This window comes from Salvelinus fontinalis, unplaced genomic scaffold (genome assembly GCF_029448725.1).
Source record: "Salvelinus fontinalis isolate EN_2023a unplaced genomic scaffold, ASM2944872v1 scaffold_1830, whole genome shotgun sequence".
NCBI classification, from domain to species: domain Eukaryota; kingdom Metazoa; phylum Chordata; class Actinopteri; order Salmoniformes; family Salmonidae; genus Salvelinus; species Salvelinus fontinalis.
The window spans coordinates 1,832-26,858 of NW_026602039.1; the positions used below are offsets into that span (position 1 = coordinate 1,832).

Below are 25,027 nucleotides of genomic sequence, written 5' to 3' on the forward strand. Positions count from 1 at the left end.
ATACATTTGATTTGATTTGATATTCATATTCAGCATCTACGTCTGTGTACAGGAAAGTATTATTTGTAAGACATAAGAGAAAAAACATCAGCTTATTGTTAAATTATTATGACGTTCTTTCCAATACAAAAAGTGTAGTAACTATTCTTTCCAAACTGCGTTACCAACTCCAGCCATCAGATGGCGGATGTGCGTCTTTCAGGTGATGCTTCTTGCGTGACGTATAATTTACTGGACGGGACGCTTCTTCACCAACAACAACGCGGCTACTCTTTCATCCATTTCGGTAGGTTGCTAGCCAACATAAAGCTGAAAGATTGACGCTTTAGACCACGTTAATGTAAATTATCTAATCTCAATGTTGTAAACACAATTCTGTAGACGTATTAACTGGTTAACTTGAACCTAATTTGCTTGTTCAATTTGCAAACTTGTTAAAGATTGATGCTGAGCCTACCACTAGGCTAGTCGCTAATGCTAACTAGCTAGCTAACATTACTGATCATGAGTTCACTCAGCAACTCGCCCCTTGCTAAAGAAGAGGAGGTCTGCTGTACGGAGAAAGAAGCTCTGGCGCTGAACATTGTTGTGGAAGAAGAAGAGGAGGGTATTACAGTGAAAGGAGAGAAAGAACCTTTCAGAATGATAAAGGAGGAAGAGGAGGCTGTTATAGTGAAAGAAGAGGAGGCTGTTATAGTGAAGGAAGAAGAGGCTGTTATAGTGAAGGAAGAAGAGGCTGTTATTGTGAAGGAAGAAGAGGCTGTTATAGTGAAGGAAGAAGAGGCTGTTATAGTGAAGGAGGAAGAGGCTGTTATAGTGAAGGAAGAAGAGGCTGTTATAGTGAAGGAAGAAGAGGCTGTTATAGTGAAGGAAGAAGAGGCTGTTATAGTGAAGGAAGAAGAGGCTGTTATAGTGAAGGAAGAAGAGAAAGAAACTTTCAGGATGAAAAAGGAGGAAGAGGAGGCTGTTATAGTGAAGGAAGAAGAGGCTGTTATAGTGAAGGAAGAAGAGGCTGTTATAGTGAAGGAAGAAGAGGCTGTTATAGTGAAGGAAGAAGAGGCTGTTATAGTGAAGGAAGAAGAGGCTGTTATAGTGAAGGAAGAAGAGGCTGTTATAGTGAAGGAAGAAGAGGCTGTTATAGTGAAGGAAGAAGAGAAAGAACCTTTCAGGATGAAAAAGGAGGAAGAGGAGGCTGTTATAGTGAAAGAAGAAGAGAAAGAATCTTTCAGAATGAAAAAGGAGGAAGAGGAGGCTGTTATAGTGATAGAAGAAGAGAAAGAACCTTTCAGAATGAAAAAGGAGGAAGAGGAGGCTGTTATAGTGATAGAAGGAGAGAAAGAACCTTTCAGAATGAAAAAGGAGGAAGAGGAGGCTATCTCAATAAAGGTGAAGATGGAAGACGTTTTTGGGAGGAAAGAGGAGGAGACAGATTATCTGATAAACACCAGTGAGTATTGTCTTAAAAACTATCTTAAAGGCAGGGGCACAAACTATGCAGTTGTTGTTCTAATGTGGGGTTTTAAGGGGCATTCTACTGAAGTTCTACACTTGAATATGTTTCGAACAAGGTTGCCAACAAACAACACAGTTGTATAGCGGCAGAACAGGATACCGGGTAGGGAGTGGGCTATTTCATTAGGTTTTTCACTCACCACGCTTATTCCGAAAAATGTCTGTCCTCTCTCTGGTAGCCTATGGACAAACATTAAGAATAAGCTACATGGTGAGTTGATGCCCTTTTGGCAGCTAGTTAGCTAGGTGAATTGATCATGCTACTTTGTATGCGCCGTTTGTGGAAAAGATTCCTGTTGGAACGTTCCACAAATTATATCCACCCGTTTCCTACTGTTTACATTCTTAAAGGTTCAATCTGCCATTGGTACATTTATTTTGGGGACTTTTAAATTAGATGTATTGAATTCTCCATGTGGTCTATATTAAAGTTCCCCTCATCTAATATAACAGGCTTTTAAAATTCAATATTGGTGCATATTTTCTACTTAAAATATCAAAGGGACACAAAAGGCACCCATTTAGTAGAACGACCCTTTTACATTTGCATCACAAATAATATTTTATAGGCCCTTTTTAGACACATTCATGCCTCTTGTAAGACCCTATGATTGTAATAGACGGTTATAAGTTTACGATCTGTTTGATGTTCTCGTTCACACAGGAGAGAGACATGACTATTGTGGATCCTCTGGGGAGCCTCATCAACATCCTGATGCTGACGAGTCAGAGAAGAGTCTCTCCAGATCAGAACACCAGATGGTACAGCTTGGTCTGGTCTAGCATACAACTTGCTCAATTAGGGTCTCGGCTGGGTTTCTGTAAAGCACTTTATGACAACAGTGGCATCAGCATCCATAATGATATGTGTCTGTGTCCCCTCTTTTTGGTTACAAGGACAACGCTAGCCCTTCCTCCCTCCCGAAGTCCCTGTGTCGTGGCTCTCCCGGTAGCACCTTACTGCTGGGTATGAAGAGGTTGTCTGTGCTGCTGGTGGACTGCAGGAAATCAACGGGGCTGAGTGGAACTGTGAGAGGAGGAGAAGAGAAGAAAGGATCAGATTTGACTCATCAAAGTAAGTGTTGTAGTTTAGTTTGAACAAATAAAATAGATCTGCCCACTGGTATCTGTTACCAGGACAACCAGCAGAGGTCTGTTAGTTGACAGGAAGATAGACTGGTGGATATGGATGTTATGAATATCATAACACTGAAAAAGGATTCTGCCAATGAAAAGAGAGAAACCAAGAGACCATATAAAACCTTGATGAAAGTTGGCTTTGGAGAGAAAGTTTCAATGATCCGTTGTAAGGTGCAAATTTGACAAAAACTTTTTCTTAAAACATTATGGATGTTACATTGCCTGTCCCAGTCAACCCCCCTATCTTTACAAGACTGTAGAACAAGCAAACTAAACTCCAGACACTGTTAATTAATTAACTAATACCGGAGGAAAGCTGTGATCAGGCTGCCCACTCAAGAGAAAGCTTTGAACTGTAACCAGTGCCTGCAACCTTGTTCAGGTTATCAATCAATCAACCTACCAGGGTAGTTACAAACAGTACAGTAATTAAATCATCAACATATTTTGATCATATCTTTACTAATGCTGCAGAAATTTGTTTGAAAGCAGTATCCAAATTCATCGGATGTAGTGATCACAATATAGTAGCCATATCTAGGAAAAGCAAAGTTCCAAAAGGCTGGGCCTAATGTGCTATATAAGAGGTCATACAATTGTTTGTAGTGATTCCTATGTTGTTGATGTTGTTTGGTTATTTTTTTCACAGTAAATAACTCACGGACACTAGAGAAGCTTTAACCAAGTTGAATTATTCCCAAAGGTTCTGTACAGCTGTAATTCAGACAACCCAACATTTGTTCCATCCAGATATATATCTCACTTAAGACACTCCTCCTTCTCTCCAATCCTTACATCTTATGGTTCCACAGGAAGAGAGTAAAGAGGGTAACAGGATACCACACCTTCGTCTCCCTGATGACAATCTGTCCTGACCTCAACCCCTCCTTCATCTAATCCACAGATGTCTGTAAAAACTGTTAAATCCACGTGGATTGATGAGGAATTTAAAAATGGTATGATGAAGAGGGAGGCAAAAGAGATGGCAAATAGGTCTGGCTGTTTAACTGATTGGCAAACGTATTGCAAATTGAGAAATCATGTGACTAAACTGAATAAAAAGAAGAAACTACACTATGAAACAAAGATAAATGACAGATAAATGACATAACTGACATGAAGAATGATTGTAAAAAGCTTTGGAGCACCTTAAATGACATTTTGGGCAAAGAAATCAACAATGACATGTCACTGGTGTCTGACAACGTGGATGGAAAATGATTGAGGATAATAGCGGCCGATATTGCCACTCCTATTTGCCTTATCTTCAATTTAAGCCTACTAGAAAGTGTGTTCCCTCAGGCTTGGAGGGAAGCTAAAGTCATTCCACTACCCAAGAATAGTAAAGCTCCCTTTACTGGCTTAAATAGCCGACCAATCAACCTGTTACCAACCCTTACATAAAAAAAAAAAAATGTTGTTTGGCCAGATACAATGCTATTTTACAGTAAACAAATATAGACTTTCAGCTTATAGGGAAGTTCATTCAACAAGCACAGCACTTACAAATGACTGATTGGTTGAGAGAAATTGATGATAAAAATATTGTTGGGGCTGTTTTGTTAGACTTCAGTGCGGCTTTTGACAGTATCGATCATAGTCTGCTGCTGAAAAGAACGTATGGCTTTACACCCCCTGCTATATTGTGGATAAAGAGTTAAAAAAAAAAATGTAAACTTTATTTAACTAGGCAAGTCAGTTAAGAACAAATAATTTTTTTCAATGACGGCCTAGGACTGCCTTGTTCAGGGGCAGAACGACAGAGTTTTACCTTGTCAGCTCGGGGATTCGATCCAGCAATGTTTCGGTTACTGGCCTACCGCTCTAACCACTCGGCTACCTGCCGCCCCAGAGCTACCTGTCTAACAGAACACAGTGTTCTTTAATGGAAGCCTGTACAACAAAATCAAGGTAGAATCAGGAATTCCCCAGGCCAGCTGTTTGGCACCTTCTTTTTCCAATCTTTACCAACAACATGCCAATGACATTTGAGTTAAGCCAGTGTTAAGCCAGTGTGTCTATGTATGCGGATGACTCAACACTGTACACGTCAGCTACTACAGCGACTGAAATGACTGCAACACTTAACATAGAGCTGCAGTTAGTTTCAGGATGGGTGGCAAGGAATAAGTTAGTCCTAAATATTTCTGATTACCTTAAGTTACATGGCCTACTATGCTAATTCTGTAGCGGTATTGTTAGAGGGGGGTAAAGATAAAGATTTTGTTGGTGCGCCAGGCAGGTATTAACTCTAGTTATTAAAGTTAGTTATTACCTATTATAACATTATTATCATAAATATGATTAAAACCAAAAGGATGAGAGTAGAATAGATAGAGTAGCGCTTCCAGACACATTCTAAACATGATGGAGTCTTAAAGGAGGACTGTAGCGTCTAATGATGAAACATTATGGAGTCTTAAAGGAGGACTGTAGCATGGAGTCTTAAATGAGGACTGTAGCATCATGAGGTAGTCACCTGAAATGCATTTCAATTAACATGTGTGCCTTTTTAGAAGTTAAGTTGTGGAATTTCTTTCCTTAACCTGTTTGGGATAGGAGGCAGTATTTTCACGTCCGGATGAAAAGCGTGCCCTAAGTAAACTGCCTGCTACTCAGTCCCAGAAGCTAGGATATGCATATAATTGGTAGATTTGGATAGAAAACACTCAAAAGTTTCTAAAAGTGTTCAAATAATGTCTGTGAGTATAACAGAACTTATTTGGCAGGTGAAACCCCAAGGACAAACCATCCAGGAGAATTTTTTGTTGTTGAGGTGACTCTGTTTTCAAATGGCTTTGTGTGGCACTTTTCTGTGGCACTTGGTTGCAGTTCCTATTGCTTCCACTAGATGTCAACAGTCTTTAGAAATTGGTTGATATTTTTCTTTAGAGAAATGAAGAAGTACGGCTATTCAGAACGAGGGTCCAGCCTAGTGCTCTCTAATGTTTTGATCCGCGCTCCAGGTCACGCGTTTCACGTTGTTTTTATCCGGTATTGAACACAGTTTATCCCGTCTTAAATTTTCTCGATTATTTACATTTTAAAATACCTAAAGTTGGATTAGTAAAGTTGTTTGAAATGTTTGGACAGCGTTTACAGGTAACTTAACTTATTAGATATTTGTAGTCATGCTGGGTGAGTTGGAACCGGTGTTTTTTTTTATTAAACGCGCCAAATAAATTGACATTTTGGAGATATAACGACGGAATTAATTGAACAAAAGGACCATTTGTGATGTTTATGGGACATATTGGAGTGCCAACAGATGAAGCTCTTCAAAAGTAAGGCACGAATTATATCGTTATTTCTGAGTTTTGTATCGCGCCTGGCAGGTTGAAATATGATTGTCATGTGTTTGTTTGATGGGGTGCTGTCCTCAGATAATCGCATGGTTTGCTTTTGCCGTAAAGCCTTTTTGAAATCTGACACGGTGGCTAGATTAACAAGAAGTTAAGCTTTAATTTGGTGTATTGCACTTGTGAATGCATGAAAGTTAAATATTTCTAATAAATAAAACTATATTTTGCGCTCTGCAATTTCACCGGATGTTGTCCAAATAAATGCTTCACGAAGTTCAAGCAACAGACACATCTCAACATCATCGGTTCAGAGTAGACTACGTGAATCAGGTCTTCATGCTCGAATTGCTGCAAGGAAACCACTACTAAAGGACACCAATAAGAAGAAGAGACTTGCTTGGGCCAAGAAACACGAGCAATGGACATTAGAACGGTGGATATCTGTCCTTGGGTCTGATGAGTCCAAATTTGAGATTTTTGGTTCCGAGCGTCTTTGTGAGACGCGGAGTAGATGAACAGATTATCTCCACGTGTGGTTCCCACCGTGAAGCATTGAGGAGGAGATGTGATGGTGTGCGGGTGCTTTGCTGTTGACAATGTCAGTGATTTATTTATTCAAGTCACACTTAACCAGCATGGCTTCCACAGCATTCTGCAGCGATATGCCATCCCATCTGGTTTGGGCTTAGTCCCACTGTCATTTGTTTTTCAACAGACCAATGACCCAGCACACCTCCAGGCTGTGCAAGAGCTATTTGACCAAGAAGGAGAGTGATGGAGTGCTGCATCAGATGACCTGGCCTACACAATCCCCCGACCTCAACCAAATCGAGATGGTTTGGGATGAGTTGGATCGCAGAGTGAAGGAAAAGCCGCCTACAAGTTCTTATCATATATGTGGGAACTCCTTCAAGACTGTTGGAAAAGGATTCCAGGTGAATCTGGTTGAGAGAAAGCAAGGGTGGCAACTTTTGAAGAATCTAATATAAATTTTGATTTAACACTTGTGGTTACTACATGATTCCATGTGTTTTTTAATAATTTTGATCTCTTCTCTATTATTCTACAATGTAGAAAATAGTACAAATAAAAGAAAAACCCTTGAATGAGTAGGTGTCCAAACCTTTGACTGGTACTGTACATTCATTTCCCTGGCAACAGCTCCAGTGGACATTCCTGCAGTCAGCATGCCAATTGCCCGCTCCCTCAGAGATCTGTGGCAATGTTGTGTGACAAAACTGCACATTTTTGAGTGGCCTTTTATTACCCCCAACACAAGGTGCACCTGTGTAATAATCAAGCTGTTCAATCAGCTTCTTGATATGCCACACCTGTCAGGTGGAAGGATTATTCTTGGCAAAGAATAAATGTTGACTAACAGGGATGTAAAAAATTCTGCAATCTTTTTTTTCAGCTCATGAAACATCCTACACTTTACATGTTGAGTGTATATTTTTCTGTATTGTAGTTACTATCAGTTTCAGGAACACCTACTCAAAATATTTCACCTTATTTGTTACTTTACCCAAAATATGACATCAGCGCTAGTCAAAATGTTGGATATCTGTTCCTGTACCAGGAAGCTATACAACATTTGTTGGAAGCTATACAACATTGAGAGATCTGATTTAGGATTGACCCTCGTAGCAAGGTTGTTCTATCATGTGGAGTTTTTCATTCGGGTCTCTATTTAAAAATAACACAGTGTCTTTGGCAGGAGAAAGACCAGACTCAGAGGAACCAGAGCCAGGAACGTCCAAACCAGCAAGACGACACCAGTGCTCCCACTGTAGAAAGGGTTGTAACCGGTTATGGGACCTGAAACAAAACGAGAAAATACACACAAGGGAGAAGCCTTACCACTGTTCCCAGTGTGGAAAGTGTTTCAGACGGCCTTGGAATCTGAAGCGACATGAGAGAATACACACAGGGGAGAAGACTTACCACTGCTCCCAGTGTGGAAAGTGTTTCAACAAGTTAGGGGATGTGAAACGACATGTGAGAATACACACAGTAGAGAAGCCTTACCACTGCTCCCAGTGTGGAAAGAGTTTTAAGGATTTAGGGTACCTGAAACAACATGAGAGAATACACACAGGGGAGAAGCCTTACCACTGCTCCCAGTGTGGAAAGAGTTTTAAGGATTTAGGGTACCTGAAAAAACGAGAGAATACACACATGGGAGAAGCCTTACCACTGCTCCCAGTGTGGAAAGTGTTTCAACAGGTTAGGGGATGCGAAACGACATGAGAGAATACACACAGTAGAGAAGCCTTACCACTGCTCCCAGTGTGGAAAGTGTTTCAGGCGGCCTTGTCATCTGAAACGACATGAGAGAATACACACAGGGGAGAAGCCGTACCACTGCTCCCAGTGTGGAAACAGTTTCAAACGGCCTTGTCATCTGAAACGGCACGAGAGAATACACACAGTAGAGAAGCCTTACCACTGCTCCCAGTGTGGAAAGAGTTTCAATCGGCCTTGTCATCTGAAACAACATGAGAGAATACACACAGGGGAGAAGCCTTACCACTACTACCAATGTGGAAAGAGTTTTAACGATTTAGGGTACCTGAAACAACATGAGAGAATACACACACGATAGAAGCCATACCACTGCTCCCAGTGTGGAAAGTGTTTCAACCAGTCGAGGGAGCTGAAACGGCATGAAAGAATACACACAGTAGAGAAGCCTTACCATTGCTCTCAGTGTGGAAAGAGTTTTAACCAGAAAAGCAATCTGATCAAACACGAGAAAATACACAGAGGGGAGAAGCCTTACCACTCCTCCCAGGGTGCAAAGCGTTTGCCCATTTAGGAAGCCTGAAAGAACACATGAGACTACACACAGAGGAGAAGGCTTAGAAAAGCCCAGACTGTGGGAAAACATATTACTCATCACAGTCACTTAAACGTCATGAGAGAATCCACACAGAAGAGAAGAATTACTTGTATATTGATATTTCACATCACATTGACTTAAAATTAATCAGAGAACATACACAGTGCTCCCATTGTCTTATATTGTTGACTGATAATGTGTTTACCTGTCTTTACCTTATGAAATGAAATGGTACAGGGTATACTCAAACATATATGTTTGTTTTTATTAGAAAACATGAATTTAATATGGAGTATGTCAATTTGAATATAAAGAAGATCAGGTTGCTTGTGTTTAAATGGACCTTTTTTAAACTCTGTGTGTGTGTGGTTATCTGGGTGTGTCATTCCTCCAGCACTACAGATAATACAGTGATATTTGGATGTGATGCATTTGTTCCATTGTAAATACATTTGCATTGTTGGCCCACTGATGATTTAATGAAATTCAAATATTCAGACTGTAACAGAAAATGTTAATTGTATGTGTGTCCACATAACTGATTATGTGACTAACCTTGTGAAACTGTCCTATTATAATCTCCTGTTCTTGGGACCATCATTATGTGTTGCAAACCAGCTGCACCTGCGTCCTTGTATGAATAAAGTCCCTCCCAGGAACAGGAAACTATAAAGATATGTGCTCATCACCCAATGCTTCAGGAATTCAGACTGTCTACACTGCGGTGTGTAATTCTGTTATTCTCTCTGAGCTCAGAAATAAAGAATCTTGGTTTGACTTGGACTCCAGCAGATCCTTATTTTATAATATCCACCTCAACTCTCCCACGGATTGCTGTTTATCATTGTCTCAATGAAGAGTTCCTCGTTCCACTTTCCTGGGGTCATTTACAAGCCTCCCACTGGTTGAATAAACGTTGTTTCCACGTACTTTCAACAAAACAAATCCATGTGATGATGATAGATGTAGAAAACTGATTGGATTTGTAAAAAGCCATCAACATCAGGTATTTTTAGTTATTTTTCATCCAACTGGCAACCTAAATCCAATGACAGGTGACATTTTGTGTTGATTTCATGTTGAATTCACTTTAGTTGACGACTCAAAGAAATGTAAATAGAAACTAGATGTTGAACTGCCGTCTGTGCCCAGTGGGCTGGTTTGAATAAGCAGCAGGTGTTGGATCAATATCCACCTTAGTAGCTAAGTTTCCATGTAATTTGCGACAGATTTTCATGTGAATATTCTAAAATCTGCATAAACCAAATATGCATTTTCCCACCAGAAATGTTTCTATCAAACGGACTCATTGCAGATAAAAGGCTTTGCGTGATGACGTATATCTTTTTTTGCTGTTAAATTCTCCTGTACCGAATGAAAAATACAAGTTAAATTAGTTTCCATCGCATTTTCAACTCTACTGATGGTTTTAAAAACTGTTGCATTATATAGAATACGTGCTCTTGTCCCGTGCACTGTAGTCAGCAGCTCACAGATACAGTGCTGGTAGGCTACCTACATGATGAGATTATTAAGGATGAGAGACATATTATATTATTTGTCAAATGGCAGCCAAGCATCAATCATCATGTCACCAGAATAAGACCATCAAAATGTATTGGAACGGAGCATCAAGCTCATCACATGCAGTTTCACCACCCTGTGAAGTTCATAACTAATTTAATCTGTAGCCTAATAAACTACATGGGTTCCCAAGTCATAGTGGAAGGACCACACAACATATCATCACATGACTCCAAGTTAACTTTGATATTTTATGACAGAAGCGAATGTGCTGCACCCATAGTTCCTATTGTAAAGAAAGACGGGTCTGTTAGAATGTGTGGGGACTTCAAGGTAACTGTGAATTCAATGTTGCATGTGGACCAACACCCCCTGCCACGCCTGGAGGACATCTTTGCTGCACTAGCTGGTGGGAAACACTTCAGTAAAATCAATCTGAAACAGACCTGCAGCTACCGGTTGAAGAGAGCTCCAAACAGTACCTGACAATAAACACACACAAAGGTCGATACAGGTATAACCGCCTGTTTTTTGGCACTGCATCGGCCCCAGCCATTTGGCAACAAACTATTGACCAGATTTTTCAAGGAATCCCAGTGTATCCTGTGAACCCAGTGTATCCTGTGAACCCAGTGTATCCTAGATGACATGATCATAACAGGACGCACCGACAAGAGCACCTGGCTAACCTGGAAGAGGTCCTGAAAAGACTGAAAGAGTATGGACTACAGGCAAACTTACAGAAGTGTGAGTTCTTCAAAGACAAGATTGTCTTCTGTGGACATGAAATCGACCGCAATGGATTGCACAAAACACAGGTCGAAATCGATGCAGTGGTACAGGCACCACGACCACAAAATATCACAGAAGTGAGATCTTTCACGGGACGATCAATTACTACAGAAGATTCCTCCCAAACCTTTCAGCAGTACTCCAGCCTCTAAATCAGCTCCTGGGAAAGAATAGGACATGGCAGTGGACAGAACACTGTGAAAATGCGTTTCTTGAGGCAAAACGGCTCTTCACATCTGAACAGGTCGTGATGCGTTACGACCCCTGAACTGCCAGTGAAGTTGTCTTGTGCTGGGTCCCCTTATGGCTTAGGCGGCCGTCCTTTCACACACACGCTGACAGATGGGTCAGAGAGGCCAGTTGCATTTGCGTCACGAACTTTTGAATGATGCCGAGAAGAACTCCTCACAAATCGACAAAGAAGCGCTAGTGTGAGGCGTCAAGAAATTCCACGCCTATATGGCGAGCGTTTCACACTGGTTACGGATCACCAGCTGTTGCTTTCCATTTTCAGTCCAAAGAAAGGTATTCCGGCCATGACAGCGGCCAGGTTACAGCGATACGCCTTGTTCCTTGCCAGTCATATGTATGACATTGAGTTTAAGCCGTTGTCCCTTCACACAAATGCATATGGATTATCCAGACTGCCGTGTACCTGTCACAAGCACAGTTATCAAACGGGAGTGTCACGCTCTGACCTTAGTTCCTTTTTATGTCTTTATTTTAGTTTGGTCAGGGCGTGAGTTGGGGTGGACATTCTATGTTGTTTTTCTATGTTTTGTTCAATGGTTATATTTCTATGTGTTTGGCCTAGTATGGTTCCCAATCAGACCCAGGTTTCAGTCGTTGTCTCTGATTGGGAGCCATATTTAGATAGCCTGTTTTTCATTGTTTTTTTGTGGGTGGTTGTTTCCTGTGTCTGTGTTTGTACCATACGGGGCTGTTTCGATTTTCGTTTGTTCATTCACTTTGTTCTTTTTGTATATTTGGAGTGTTCAGTTTTATATATTAAAATGGACACTTACCACGCTGCACATTGGTCCGATATCTCTTACTCCTCGTCAGAAGAAGAGGAAAGTCGTTACAGGGAGACAAGGAAAGATGTGACCTTGTCAAAAGTATACACCTACACCATGTCAGGATGGCCAGCTACATGCAGAAAGGAGCTGACTCGGTCGGAGAAACGAAACTACAACGTACCAAGGATGTTTGATGAGGGGAATGAGAGTCATGATACCCCAGAAATGCCAATATCAGGTTTTGCAGCAACTACATGAAGGTCATGTTGGAATTGTCTAAAATGAAGCTGCTCGCAAGGAGCCACTTCTGGTGGCCCGGTCTGGATCAACAGATAGAAAACACGGTGAAGAACTGTAGCGGATGTTTGGAAACCCTTCACATTCCTGTCCCAGTCCACCCATGGGAATGGCCCACAGAGCCATGGCAGAGAATGCATGTGGACTACGCTGGTCCCTTTGAAAAGCACATGTTTCTGGTTCTAGTTGGTGTCCATTCCAAATGGCCAGAGGTGTTTTTGCACTGACTCCTCCACCTCAGCTCAGACGATAGAGTGTCTCAGGACAACGTTTGCACGCTTCGGATTGCCGCTGCAGCTGGTAAGTGACAACGCGCAAGCTTTAGTAAGTGACGAGTTTATAAGATTCATGTCAGTAAATGGAATCAAACACTCAACCTCAGCTCCGTACCACCCTGCCACCAATGGGCTGGCAGAACGCTTTGTGCAAACCCTAAAGCAAGGACTCCGTGCAGCAAAACGAGACGAAGGGTCTTTGCAAACAAAACTGGCCAAGTTCCTGGTCTCCTACCGAAACACCCCACATGCCACGAGGAAGCCCAGCCACACTGATGTTCGGGAGGCCTCTCCGCACACAGCTGGACATCACGAAGCCAAACAGGCGTAATGAAGTGCTGAACAAACAAGCCAAGATGCTCTCCGGTGGCCGGGAGCGCCATCTCCAAACAGGACAGGAAGTGATGGTGTGAGACTACAGAAGGGTAGGGAAATGAACAAGAGGGACCATACATACACAAACGGGACCCAGAACTTACCAGGTTCAAGTGAGCCCAGACATAATGTGGCGGCGTCACATTAATCAAATGCATTCCACGGAAAACAGCACAACAATCGAGAGAGAACAGGCACAGGGAGCTCCTGAGAGAGACACACAGGGAACTGTAGAGGACGGTGGTGCAGTAAAGAGACACCAGGCTGAAAGAAGGGAACTTGTTGATCAAGGTGCTGCTAAAGCAGAAGCTATAATGGAACAAACACACACTGAGGATGTTCAGGAGCCTCCAGACAATCCAAGGCGCTACCCAGAACGAAGGCACCGTCCACCAGACAGACTGGACTTATAAACAAACAAACTAACTGTTCAAGTTCAAATTAAAAGATGCAAAATAACTACAACAAGTTCTGGGACATGTTTCAGTTGTGGTTTGGTTAAAGTCTGATTGAATAAGAGAAGGAATGTTCTGTTAATTACTGATGTCCCCTTTAAGAACGGAGCACCCTTGGTCATGCACAGTGTTGTTCTATGTTAATCTGGTACTAACTCGTTTTAGTAAATGTGAAGCTGCAGTTCCGTTCCTTGTATGCGGAGTCTTATGATATAAATAAGTAATAAGAGCTAAGACAAAGAGACACGACAGTTATTATAGAAATATTTGCGCATAAAGCCGTTTCCACAGCCATTTCTCGCGTAGACATTTTTACTGGCACAAAAAGACAACTAACAACTTGTCAAACAAACTAACAAATTGTCTGTTGGCATTTATAAAAGTGCATATCCTGTTTCCATCAGCCCAGTCATTACTTTTGAAATGGTTGGATCAATGTCCACATTCATGATATGGATGAAGCCTGATTTGGAATGTCTGAGTAGTTCTATCTGATGTCATAATACACTCCTCTGATAATCAAGTGATATTTGGAATGTCTGAGTAGTTCTATCTGATGTCATAATACACCCCTCTGATAATCAAGTGATATTTGGAATGTCTGAGTAGTTCTGTATAATGTCATAATTCACCCCTCTGATAGTGATACATTTGCTCCATTGTTTCCATGTCAGTTGGTTTCCCACTCGGATGATTTATATCTAACAGAGGGGCTTTAAAGGAATAGTATGGTGACATCTTAGTTGGGCTTTAAATAAATAGGATTATTAATCATAAACTTCTATAACAACAATACACTGCAGCTTTGACATCAAGAAGAGAATGGGCTGATGGGTGGTGGTGCCATTACTGGACATAGTAACATATTAACTTTGTGCTGTTGATGTATTGCCACTCATAATATTATTTCAGAGAGTCTGAAACTCTGCTCCTAACAAGGAGATGAAGTACATCATGTTTCAATCCCAGCTTCTGGAACTCTTCAGAACTTGTCTGATGTGCAGCGAAGACACTCCAGGGACGGTGATGAAGGCTGTGGGAATTAAAATAGTGTTATCACTATGGAAGAGGGAGCAGGCAGCAGTCATCCAGTCTCTCAGAAACCCATGTTGAGCCATCAGTGTTGTCACTATGGAAGAGGGAGCAGGCAGCCATCATCCAGTCTCTCAGAAACCCATGTTGAGCCCTCAGTGTTGTCACTATGGAAGAGGGAGCAGGCAGCCGTCATCCAGTCTATCAGAAACCCATGTTGAGCCATCAGTGTTGTCACTATGGAAGAGGGAGCAGGAAGACGTCATCCAGTCTCTCAGAAACCCATGTAGAGCCATCAGTGTTGTCACTATGGAAGAGGGAGCAGGAAGCCATCATCCAGTCTCTCAGAAACCCATGTAGAGCCATCAGTGTTGTCACTATGGAAGAGGGAGCAGGAAGCCATCATCCAGTCTCTCAGAAACCCATGTTGAGCCATCAGTGTTGTCACTATGGAAGAGGGAGCAGACAGCCGTCATCCAGCATCTCAAGGACAAAGGTGCAGCACTGGTGTTTGTAGCTGAAAAAAAAAAAAAGTCTACACTCTACACTTTGTGTTAGTAGCTGATGACAGAAGTGACAGCCTGGACACACTGCAAAGTTTGACACCGTCAGTGTTGTTTAGCAGAGAATCAACCAGATTGATTCACAGTCAGTGTTGTTGAGCAGAGAATCAACCAGATTGATTCACAGTCAGTGTTGTTGAGCAGAGAATCAACCAGATTGATTCACAGTCAGTGTTGTTGAGCAGAGAATCAACAAGATTGATTCACAGTCAGTGTTGTTGAGCAGAGAATCAACCAGATTGATTCACAGTCAGTGTTGTTGAGCAGAGAATCAACCAGATTGATTCACAGTCAGTGTTGTTGAGCAGAGAATCAACCAGATTGTCCATGTTGAAGATACTCAGGTGCATAATACATTTTATTTGTTTAATTCTGTTTTTTTCTATTAGAAAATGTACTCTGAATGAGAACAAGCACATCTGTGAGCGTTATGCATTATAACATCGATTGACTAAATTATGATGTTGACAGCTTTGTAGTAAAACCAGGGTTGGAGTCAATTCCATTTCAATTCCAGTCAATTCAGAAAGTAAACCAAATTCCACATTTTCCTCATTGAAAACCATCGAAGAGAATTGGCATTTTCAGTTTACTTCCTGAAGGCAGAATGGCAGTGAGATGTCATCCTCCTTCTCACATCCAGCCTGTTCCTGATATTCTGATCTACATACAGCACCACAATCACTTACATTCGGGAGGTATTCAGACCTCTTGACTTTTTCCACATGTTGTTATGTTACAGCCTTGTTCTAAAATGGATTAAATTGGGATGTGTTCCTCTTCAATCTACACACAACACCCCTTGATGACAAAGCAAAGACAGGGTTTTAGACATTTTTGCAAATGTATTTTATAATTAAAAACTGAAATATAACATTTACATAAGTATTCAGACCCTTTATTCAGTACTTTGTTGAAGCACCTTTGGCAGCAATCACAGCCTTGAGTATTCTTGGGTACACCTGTATTTTTCTCACATTCTTCTCTGTCAGGTTGGATGGGGAGCGTCGCTGCACAGCTATTTTCAGGTCTCTCCAGAGACGTTCGATCAGGTTCAAGTCCAGGCTCTGGCTGAGCCACTCAAGGACATTCAGAGACATGTCCCGAAGCCACTCCTGCGTTGTCTTGGCTGTGTGCTTAGGGTTGTTGTTCTGTTGGAAGCTGAACCTTTGTCCCAGTCTGAGGTCCTGAGTGCTCTGGAGCAGGTTTTCATCAATGATCTCTCTGTATTTTATTTTTTATTTATTTTTTATTTATCCTTTATTTAACTAGACAAGTCAGTTAAGAACAAATTCTTATTTACAATGACGGCCTACTAAAAGGCAAAAGGCTTCCTACGGCGGCTGGGATTCAAAATAAGAGTACATTTGCTCTGTTCATCTTTCCATTCGATCCTGACTAGTCTCCCAGTCCCTGCCGCTGAAAAACAACCCCGCAGCATGATGCTGCCAACACAATGCTTCACCGTATTTGCTCTATTGTTTACAGGATGATTTGTATCTTATAGAGCGTGGCTTTAAGGGAGTAGTATGGTCACATCTAGATAAAAACGAATGTGAAAAATAAACAGAGAAAATCTGTATTAAAACACTACCTATTCATATAAGTATTTATTCAACATTTACATATTCATATTAAGCTTCTACGTCTGTTTACAGGACGGTATTATTTGTAAGACGTAAGAGAAAATATATCAGCTTATTGTTAAATTATTATGACGTTCTTTCCAGTACAAAAAGTGTAGTAACTTGTTTACAAACTGCGTTACCAACTCCAGTCAGCAGATGGCGGATGTGCGTCTTTTAGGTGATGCTTCTTGCGTGACGTATAATTTACTGGACGGAACGCTTCTTCACCAACAACGCGCCTACTCTTTCATCCATCTCGGTAGCTTGCTAGCCAACGTACGACTGAAAGATTGACGCTTTAGACCATGTTAATGCACATTAGCTAATCTCAGTGTTGTTAACACAGTTCAGTTGACCTATCTACTGTTTAACTTTAACCTAATTTGCTTGTTCAATTTGCAAACTTGTTAAAGATTGATGCTGAGCCTAGCACTAGGCTAGTCGCTAATGCTAACTCGCTAGCTAACTCGCTACCTAACATCCCCGACCATGAGTTCGCTAAACTACTCAACCCCTGCTAAAGAAGAGGAGGTCTGCTGTACGGAGAAAGAAGCTCTGGCGCTGAACATTGTCGTGGAAGAAGAAGAGGAGGGTATTACAGTGAAAGAAGAGGAAGAACCTTTCATAATGAAAAAGGAGGAAGAGGAGGCTATCTCAATAAAGGTGAAGATGGAAGACGTTTTTGGAGTGAAAGAGGAGGAGACAGAAGATCCGATTAACACCAGTGAGTACTTTCTTAAACATGGGCACAAACTATGCAGTTGTTGAACTAATGTGTGGTTTTAAGGGGCATTCTAATGAAGTTCTACACTTGAATATGTTTCAAGCAAGGATGCAAACAAACAACGCATACACAGTTGTATAGTGGCAGAACAGGATACCGGGTAGGGAGTGGGCTATTTCAAGTTTTTCACTCACCACGTTTATTCCGAAAAATGTCTGTCCTCACTCTGGTAGCCTATGGACAAACATTAAGAATAAGCTACATGGTGAGTTGATGCCCTTTTGGCAGCTAGTTAGCTAGGTGAATTGATCATGCTACTTTGTATGCGTTGTTTGTTGGCATCCTTGTACTTTACGAAGATTTTGGAACAGATTCCTGTTGGAACGTTCCACAAATTATACCCACCCGTTTCCTACTGTTTACATTCTTAAAGGTTCAGTCTGCCATTGGTACATTTATTTTGGGGACTTTTAAATTAGATGTATTGAATTCTCCATGTGGTCTATATTAAAGTTCCCCTCATCTAATATAACAGTCTTTTCAAATTCAATATTGTTGCATAATTTCTACTTAAAATATCAAAGGGACACAAAAGGCACCCATTTAGTAGAACGACCCTTTAACATTTGCATCACAAACAATATTTTATAGGCCCTTTTTAGACACATTCATGCCTATTGTAAGACCCAATGAATCACAGTGGTGGAAAAAGTACCCAATTGTCATACTTGAATATAAGTAAAGATACCTTAATAGAAAATGACTCAAGTATACGTGAAAGTCACCCTTTCACATTTGCATCACAAACAATATATTTAAAAATGATGATGAAAGTGGGCATTTTTTTTGGTCTCTTGTACGACCCTATGATTGTAATAGACAGTTATAAGTTGACTGTCTATTTGATATTGTCATTCAAGCAGGAGAGAGACGTGACTATGGTGGATCCTCTGGGGAGCCTCAACAACATCCTGATGCTGACGAGTCAGAGAAGAGTCTCTCCAGAACAGAACACCAGATGGTACAGCTTGGTCTGGTCTAGCATACAGCTTGCTCTATCTGGGTCTGGGTTGGGTTTCTGTAAAGCACTTTATGACAACAGTGACATCAGCATCCATAATGATATGTGTCTGTGTCCCCTCTTTGTGGTTACCAGGACAACGCTAGCCCTTCCTCCCTCCCGGAGTCCCCGTGTCGTGCCTGTCCCGGTAGCACCTTACTGCTGGGTATGAAGAGGTTGTCTGTGCTGCTGGTGGACTGCAGGAAAACAACGGGGCTGAGTGGAACTGTGAGAGGAGGAGAAGAGAAGAAAGGATCAGATTTGACTCATCAAAGTAAGTGCTGTAATTTAGTTTGGACAAATACAATAGATCTGCCCACTGGTATCTGTTACCAGGACAACCAGCAGAGTTCTGTTAGTTGACAGGAAGATGGACTGGTATCTGTTACCAGGACAACCAGCAGAATTCTGTTAGTTGACAGGAAGATAGACTGGTATCTGTTACCAGGACAACCAGCAGAGTTCTGTTAGTTGACAGGAAGATAGACTGGTATCTGTTACCAGGACAACCAGCAGAATTCTGTTAGTTGACAGGAAGATAGACTGGTGGATATGGATGTTATGAATATCATAACACTGAAAAAGGATTGTGCCAATGAAAAGAGAGAAACCAATAGACCATATAAAACCTTGATGAAAGTTAGCTTTGGAGAGAAAGTTTCAATGATCTGTTTTAAGGTGCTTGTTTTACAAAAACTTTTCCTTAAAACATTATGGATGTTACATTGCCTGTCCCAGTCAACCCCCCTATCTTTACAAGACTGTAGAACTGGCAAACTAAACTCCAGACACTGTTAATTAATTAACTAATACTGGAGGAAAGCTGTGATCAGGCTGCCCACAAAAGAGAAAGCTTTGAACTGTAACCAGTGCCTGCAACCTTGTTCAGGTTATCAATCAACCTACCAGGGTAGTTACAAACAGTGAAGAAATTAAATCATCAACATATTTTGATCATATCTTTACTAATGCTGCAGAAATTTGTTTGAAAGCAGTATCCAAATTCATCGGATGTAGTGATCACAATATAGTAGCCATATCTAGGAAAAGCAAAGTTCCAAAAGGCTGGGCCTACTGTTCTATATAAGAGGTCATACAATTGTTTGTAGTGATTCCTATGTTGTTGATGTTGTTAGGTTCTTTTTTTTCAAAGTAAATAACTCACGGACACTAGAGAAGCTTTAACCAAGTTTAATTATTCCCAAAGGTTATGTACAGCTGTAATTCAGACATCCCAACATTTGTTCCATCCAGATATATATCTCACTTATGACACTCCTCCTTCTCTCCAATCCTTACATCTTATGGTTCCACATGAAGAGAGTAAAGAGGGTAACAGGATACCAAACCTTTATCTCCCTGATGAGAATCTGTCCTGACCTCAACCCCTCCTTCATCTAATCCACAGATGGCTGTAAAAACTGTTAAATCCACGTGGATTGATGAGGAATTTAAAAATGGTATGATGAAGAGGGAGGCAAAAGAGATGGCAAATAGGTCTGGCTGTATAACTGATTGGCAAACGTATTGCAAATTGAGAAATCATGTGACTAAACTGAATAAAAAGAAGAAACTACACTATGAAACAAAGATAAATGACATGAAGAATGATTTTAAAAAGCTTTGGAGCACCTTAAATGAAATTTTAGGCAAAAAAATCCACAATGACATGTCACTGGTGTCTGAGAACGTGGATGGAAAATGATTGAGGATAATAGCGGCCGATATTGCCACTTCTATTCGCATTATCTTCAATTTAAGCCTACTAGAAAGTGTGTTCCCTCAGGCTTGGAGGGAAGCTAAAGTCATTCCACTACCCAAGAATAGTAAAGCTCCCTTTACTGGCTTAAATAGCCGACCAATCAACCTGTTACCAACCCTTACATTTAAAAAAATAAATGGTGTTTGGCCAGATACAATGCTATTTTACAGTAAACAAATTGAGACTTTCAGCTTATAGGGAAGTTCATTCAATAAGCACAGCACTTACAAATGACTGATTGGCTGAGAGAAGTTGATGATAAAAATATTGTTGGGGCTGTTTTGTTAGACTTCAGTGCGGCTTTTGACTTTATCGATCGTAGTTTGCTGCTGAAAAAAACGTATGGCTTTACACCCCCTGCTATATTGTGGATAAAGAGTTTTTTTTTTAAATGTAAACTTTATTTAACTAGGCAAGTCAGTTAAGAACAAATAATTTTTTTCAATGACGGCCTAGGACTGCCTTGTTCAGGGGCAGAACGACAGAGTTTTACCTTGTCAGCTCGGGGATTCGATCCAGCAATGTTTCGGTTACTGGCCTACCGCTCTAACCACTCGGCTACCTGCCGCCCCAGAGCTACCTGTCTAACAGAACACAGTGTTCTTTAATGGAAGCCTGTACAACAAAATCAAGGTAGAATCAGGAATTCCCCAGGGCAGCTGTTTGGCACCTACTTTTTTCAATCTTTACCAACGACATGCCAATGACATTTGAGTAAAGCCAGTGTGTCTATGTATGCGGATGACTCAACACTGTACACGTCAGCTACTACAGCGACTGAAATGACTGCAACACTTAACATAGAGCTGCAGTTAGTTTCAGAATGGGTGGCAAGGAATAAGTTAGTCCTAAATATTTCTGATTACCTTTAGTTACATGGCCTACTATGCTAATTCTGTAGCGGTATTGTTAGAGGGGGGTAAAGATAAAGATTTTGTTGGGGCGCCAGGCAGGTATTAACCCTAGTTATTAAAGTTAGTTATTACCTATTATAACATTATTATTATAAATATGATTAAAACCGAAAAGATAAGAGTAGAATAGATAGAGTAGTGCTTCCAGACACATTCTAAACATGATGGAGTCTTAAAGGAGGACTGTAGCGTCTAATGATGAAACATTATGGAGTCTTAAAGGAGGACTGTAGCATGGAGTCTTAAAGGAGGACTGTAGCGTCTAATGATGAAACATTATGGAGTCTTAATAACTTCTTATGGCTGCAAGGGAAAGTATTGAGTAGCCAGTTAAGTCGTGCCCATTTCAAACGGCCTCGTACTCAATTCTTGCTCGTACAATATGCATATTATTATTATTATTGGATAGAAAACACTCTCTAGTTTCTAAAACCGTTGGAATTATTTCTTTGAGTGAAACAGAAGTCCTTCTGCAGCACTTTTCCTGACCAGGAAGTGAAATGTCAGAAATCGGTGCTCTGTTCAACTTCTTGCCTATACATGGGCATAAGACGTAAAAGCCTACGTACATTTCATACACCTTCCCCTGGTTGGTCAAGAGGTGGTGAGACAAAAAAAATGGTGTTTATCTTGGTCTAAGGTGGAATAAAAGCTCTTTCTTTGACGTGACCGTCCACTTCCGGTTTCTGGGGCGCGCAAAGGGGACATGGATTTGGCTTCTGTTTAGCTGTTGTTATGAACGAATAACTTCTCCGTCTTAGATTTTTTTTGATACATGTGTCCATATCATCGTAAAGTATGTTTTTTCAATATAGTTTAATCAGATTATTGAAATTTTTTCGGGAGTTTTGCCGTGATCCGTTCTCTGACTTTGATTACTTTGGAGATATATGTAGCACTTGGCAAGTGCCCATGCTAAATGAAGAGGGGAATTTGCCGTTCCAGTTCAAAACAACGACTGTTCTGGACAAAGGACACCTTGTCCAACATTCTGACGAAAGATCACCAAAAGTAAGAAACATTTTATAATGCTATTTCTAATATCTGTCGTGCATGTGAACTGGTCGTGGGCGCCCAAGTGTTTCTGGCTATTGTGGCTACGCTAATATAGCGCTACATTTTGTTTTCGCTGTAAAACATTTAATAAATCGGAAATATTGTCTGGAATCACAAGATGCCTGTCTTTCAATTGCTGCACACTATGTATTTTTCTGAAATGTTTTATGATGAGTAATTAGGTATTTGACGTTGGTGTCTCTAAATATTATGGCTGCTTTCGGTGCAATTTCTGATTGTAGCTGAAATGTGAACTATGATTTATACCTGAAATATGCAAATTTTTCGAACAAAACATATGCTATACATAAATATGTTATCAGGCTGTCATCTGATGAAGTCTTTTCTTGGTTAGTGGCTATTTATTTCTTTATTTGGTCAAATTTGTGAGAGCTAGTGATGGAGTAAGAAACTGATGCAGTTAGAAAAGTGGTGTCTTTTGCTAACGTGGTTAGCTAATAGATTTACATATTTTGTCTTCCCTGTAAAACATTTAAAAAATCGGACATGTTGGCTTGATTCACAGGATGTGTACCTTTCATATGCTGTATTGGACTTGTTAATGTGTGAAAGTTAAATATTAAAAATATATATATTTTGAATTTCGCGCCCTGCACTTGAGCTGGATGTTGTCATAAGTGTACCGGTGTCGGGCTGCCGCCCAAACAGGTTAAAGGAGGACTGTAGCATGGAGTCTTAAAGGAGGACTGTGGCATCATGAGGTAGTCACCTGAAATGCATTTCAATTAACATGTGTGCCTTTTTAGAAGTTAAGTTGTGGAATTTCTTTCCTTAACCTGTTTGGGATAGGGGGCAGTATTTTCACGTCTGGATGAAAAGTGTTCCCAAAGTACACTGCCTGCTACTCACGCCCAGAAGCTAGGATATGCATATAATTGGTAGATTTGGATAGAAAACACTCTAAAGTTTCTAAAACTGTTAACATACTGTCTGTGAGTACAACATAACTTATTTGCCAGGTGAAACCCCGAGGACAAACCATCCAGGAGGATTTTTTTGTTGTTGAAGGGACTCTGTTTTCAAATGGCTTTGTGTGGCACTTTTCTGTGGAACTTGGTTGCAGTTCCTATTGCTTCCACTAGATGTCAACAGTCTTTAGAAATTGGTTAATGTTTTTCTTTAGAGAAATGAAGAAGTACGGCTATTCAGAACGAGGGTCCAGCCTAGTGCTCTCTAATGTTTTGATGCGCGCTCCAGGTCACGCGCTTCACGTTGTTTTTATCCGGTATTGAACACAGTTTATCCCATCTTAAATTTTCTCGATTATTTACATTTTAAAATACCTAAAGGTCGATTAGGAAAGTTGTTTGAAATGTTTGGACAGCGTTTACAGGTAACTTAACTTATTAGATATTTGTAGTCATGCTGGGTGAGTTGGAACCGGTGTTTTTTTTTATCAAACGCGCCAAATAAATGGACATTTTGGAGATATAACGACGGAATTAATTGAACAAAAGGACCATTTGTGATGTTTATGGGACATTTTGGAGTCCCAACAAAAGAAGCTCTTCAAACTTAAGGCACAAATTATATAGTTATTTCTGAGTTTTGTATCGCACCTGGCGGGTTGAAATATGATTGTCATGTGTTTGTTTGATGGGGTGCTGTCCTCAGATAATCACATGGTTTGCTTTTGCCGTAAAGCCTTTTTGAAATCTGACACGGTGGATTTGGTGTATTGCACTTGTGAATAAAAAAATATTTTGTGCTCTGCAATTTCACCGGATGTTGTCGAAACGTTCCACAAGCGGAACCCCTAGCCATAACAGGTTTTAATGTGTTTGAGCCAATCAGTTGTGATTGTGACAAGGTAGGGGTGGTATACAGAAGATAGCCCTATTGGGTAAAAGACGAAGTCCATATTATGTCAAGAACAGCTCAAATAAGCAAAGAGAAACAACAGTCCATCATTGCTTTAAGGACCATCACAGGAATGGAAAGCCCAGAGTTACTTCTGATGCATAAGTTCATTAGAGTTACCAGCCTTAGAAATTGCAGCCCAAATAAACGCTTCACAAAGTTCAAGTGCTTTGTAACTTGTGCTTTGTATTTTCGACGTAAAAACAAGTTTTGGACTTCCACACAAAATTACTTCTTTAGTTATTTTATGTTTAAAGAAGTGTGTAGGTCACATTCTGTATCATACAGCTATGAAAGTTATATATTTAGAACCACCTGCTTGTTTGGAATCTAGCGACGTCTGTGTCTTCAGTGTCCTAGAACTGTCTAGTTTGTGTTCTGACTTGTAAAACAGGATGAATAAAATAAGGAATGTAAACATAGCAGTAATTGCCAGGAAGCTCTACATTTGTTTTAAAATCACACTATATTTGTTAAAACTGGCCTCAGGTTATTGAGAGACCTGATTTAGGATTTACCCTCGTAGCAAGGTTGTTTTATCATGTGGAGGTTTCATTCGGGTCTCTAATTTAAAAATAACACAGTGTCTTTGGCAGGAGAAAGACCAGACTCAGAGGAACCAGAGCCAGGGACGTCCAAACCAGCAAGACGACGCCAGTGCTCCCACTGTAGAAAGAGTTGTAACCGGTTATGGGACCTGAAACAACATGAGAAAATACACACAAGGGAGCCTTACCACTGTTCCCAGTGTGGAAAGAGTTTTAACCAGAAAGCACACCTGAAACAACATGAGAGAATACACACAGGGGAGAAGCCTTACCACTGCTCCCAGTGTGGAAATACTTTTAACCAGAAAGCACACCTGAAACAACAT

At 40.7% G+C, this 25,027-nt stretch overlaps 1 protein-coding gene across 1 annotated transcript; it reads left to right on the forward strand.

The window, feature by feature from the left end:
• The first annotated feature begins 246 nt into the window (after nt 1-246).
• On the forward strand, nt 247-9,573 carry LOC129850108 (zinc finger protein 37-like). Its single transcript, XM_055916685.1, has 4 exons — nt 247-1,447; nt 2,177-2,274; nt 2,410-2,587; nt 7,672-9,573. Exons 1-4 carry the CDS (start codon nt 505-507, stop codon nt 8,202-8,204), a joined length of 1,752 nt encoding a protein of 583 aa, XP_055772660.1. The 5' UTR covers nt 247-504; the 3' UTR covers nt 8,205-9,573.
• The last annotated feature ends 15,454 nt before the right edge of the window (nt 9,574-25,027 follow it).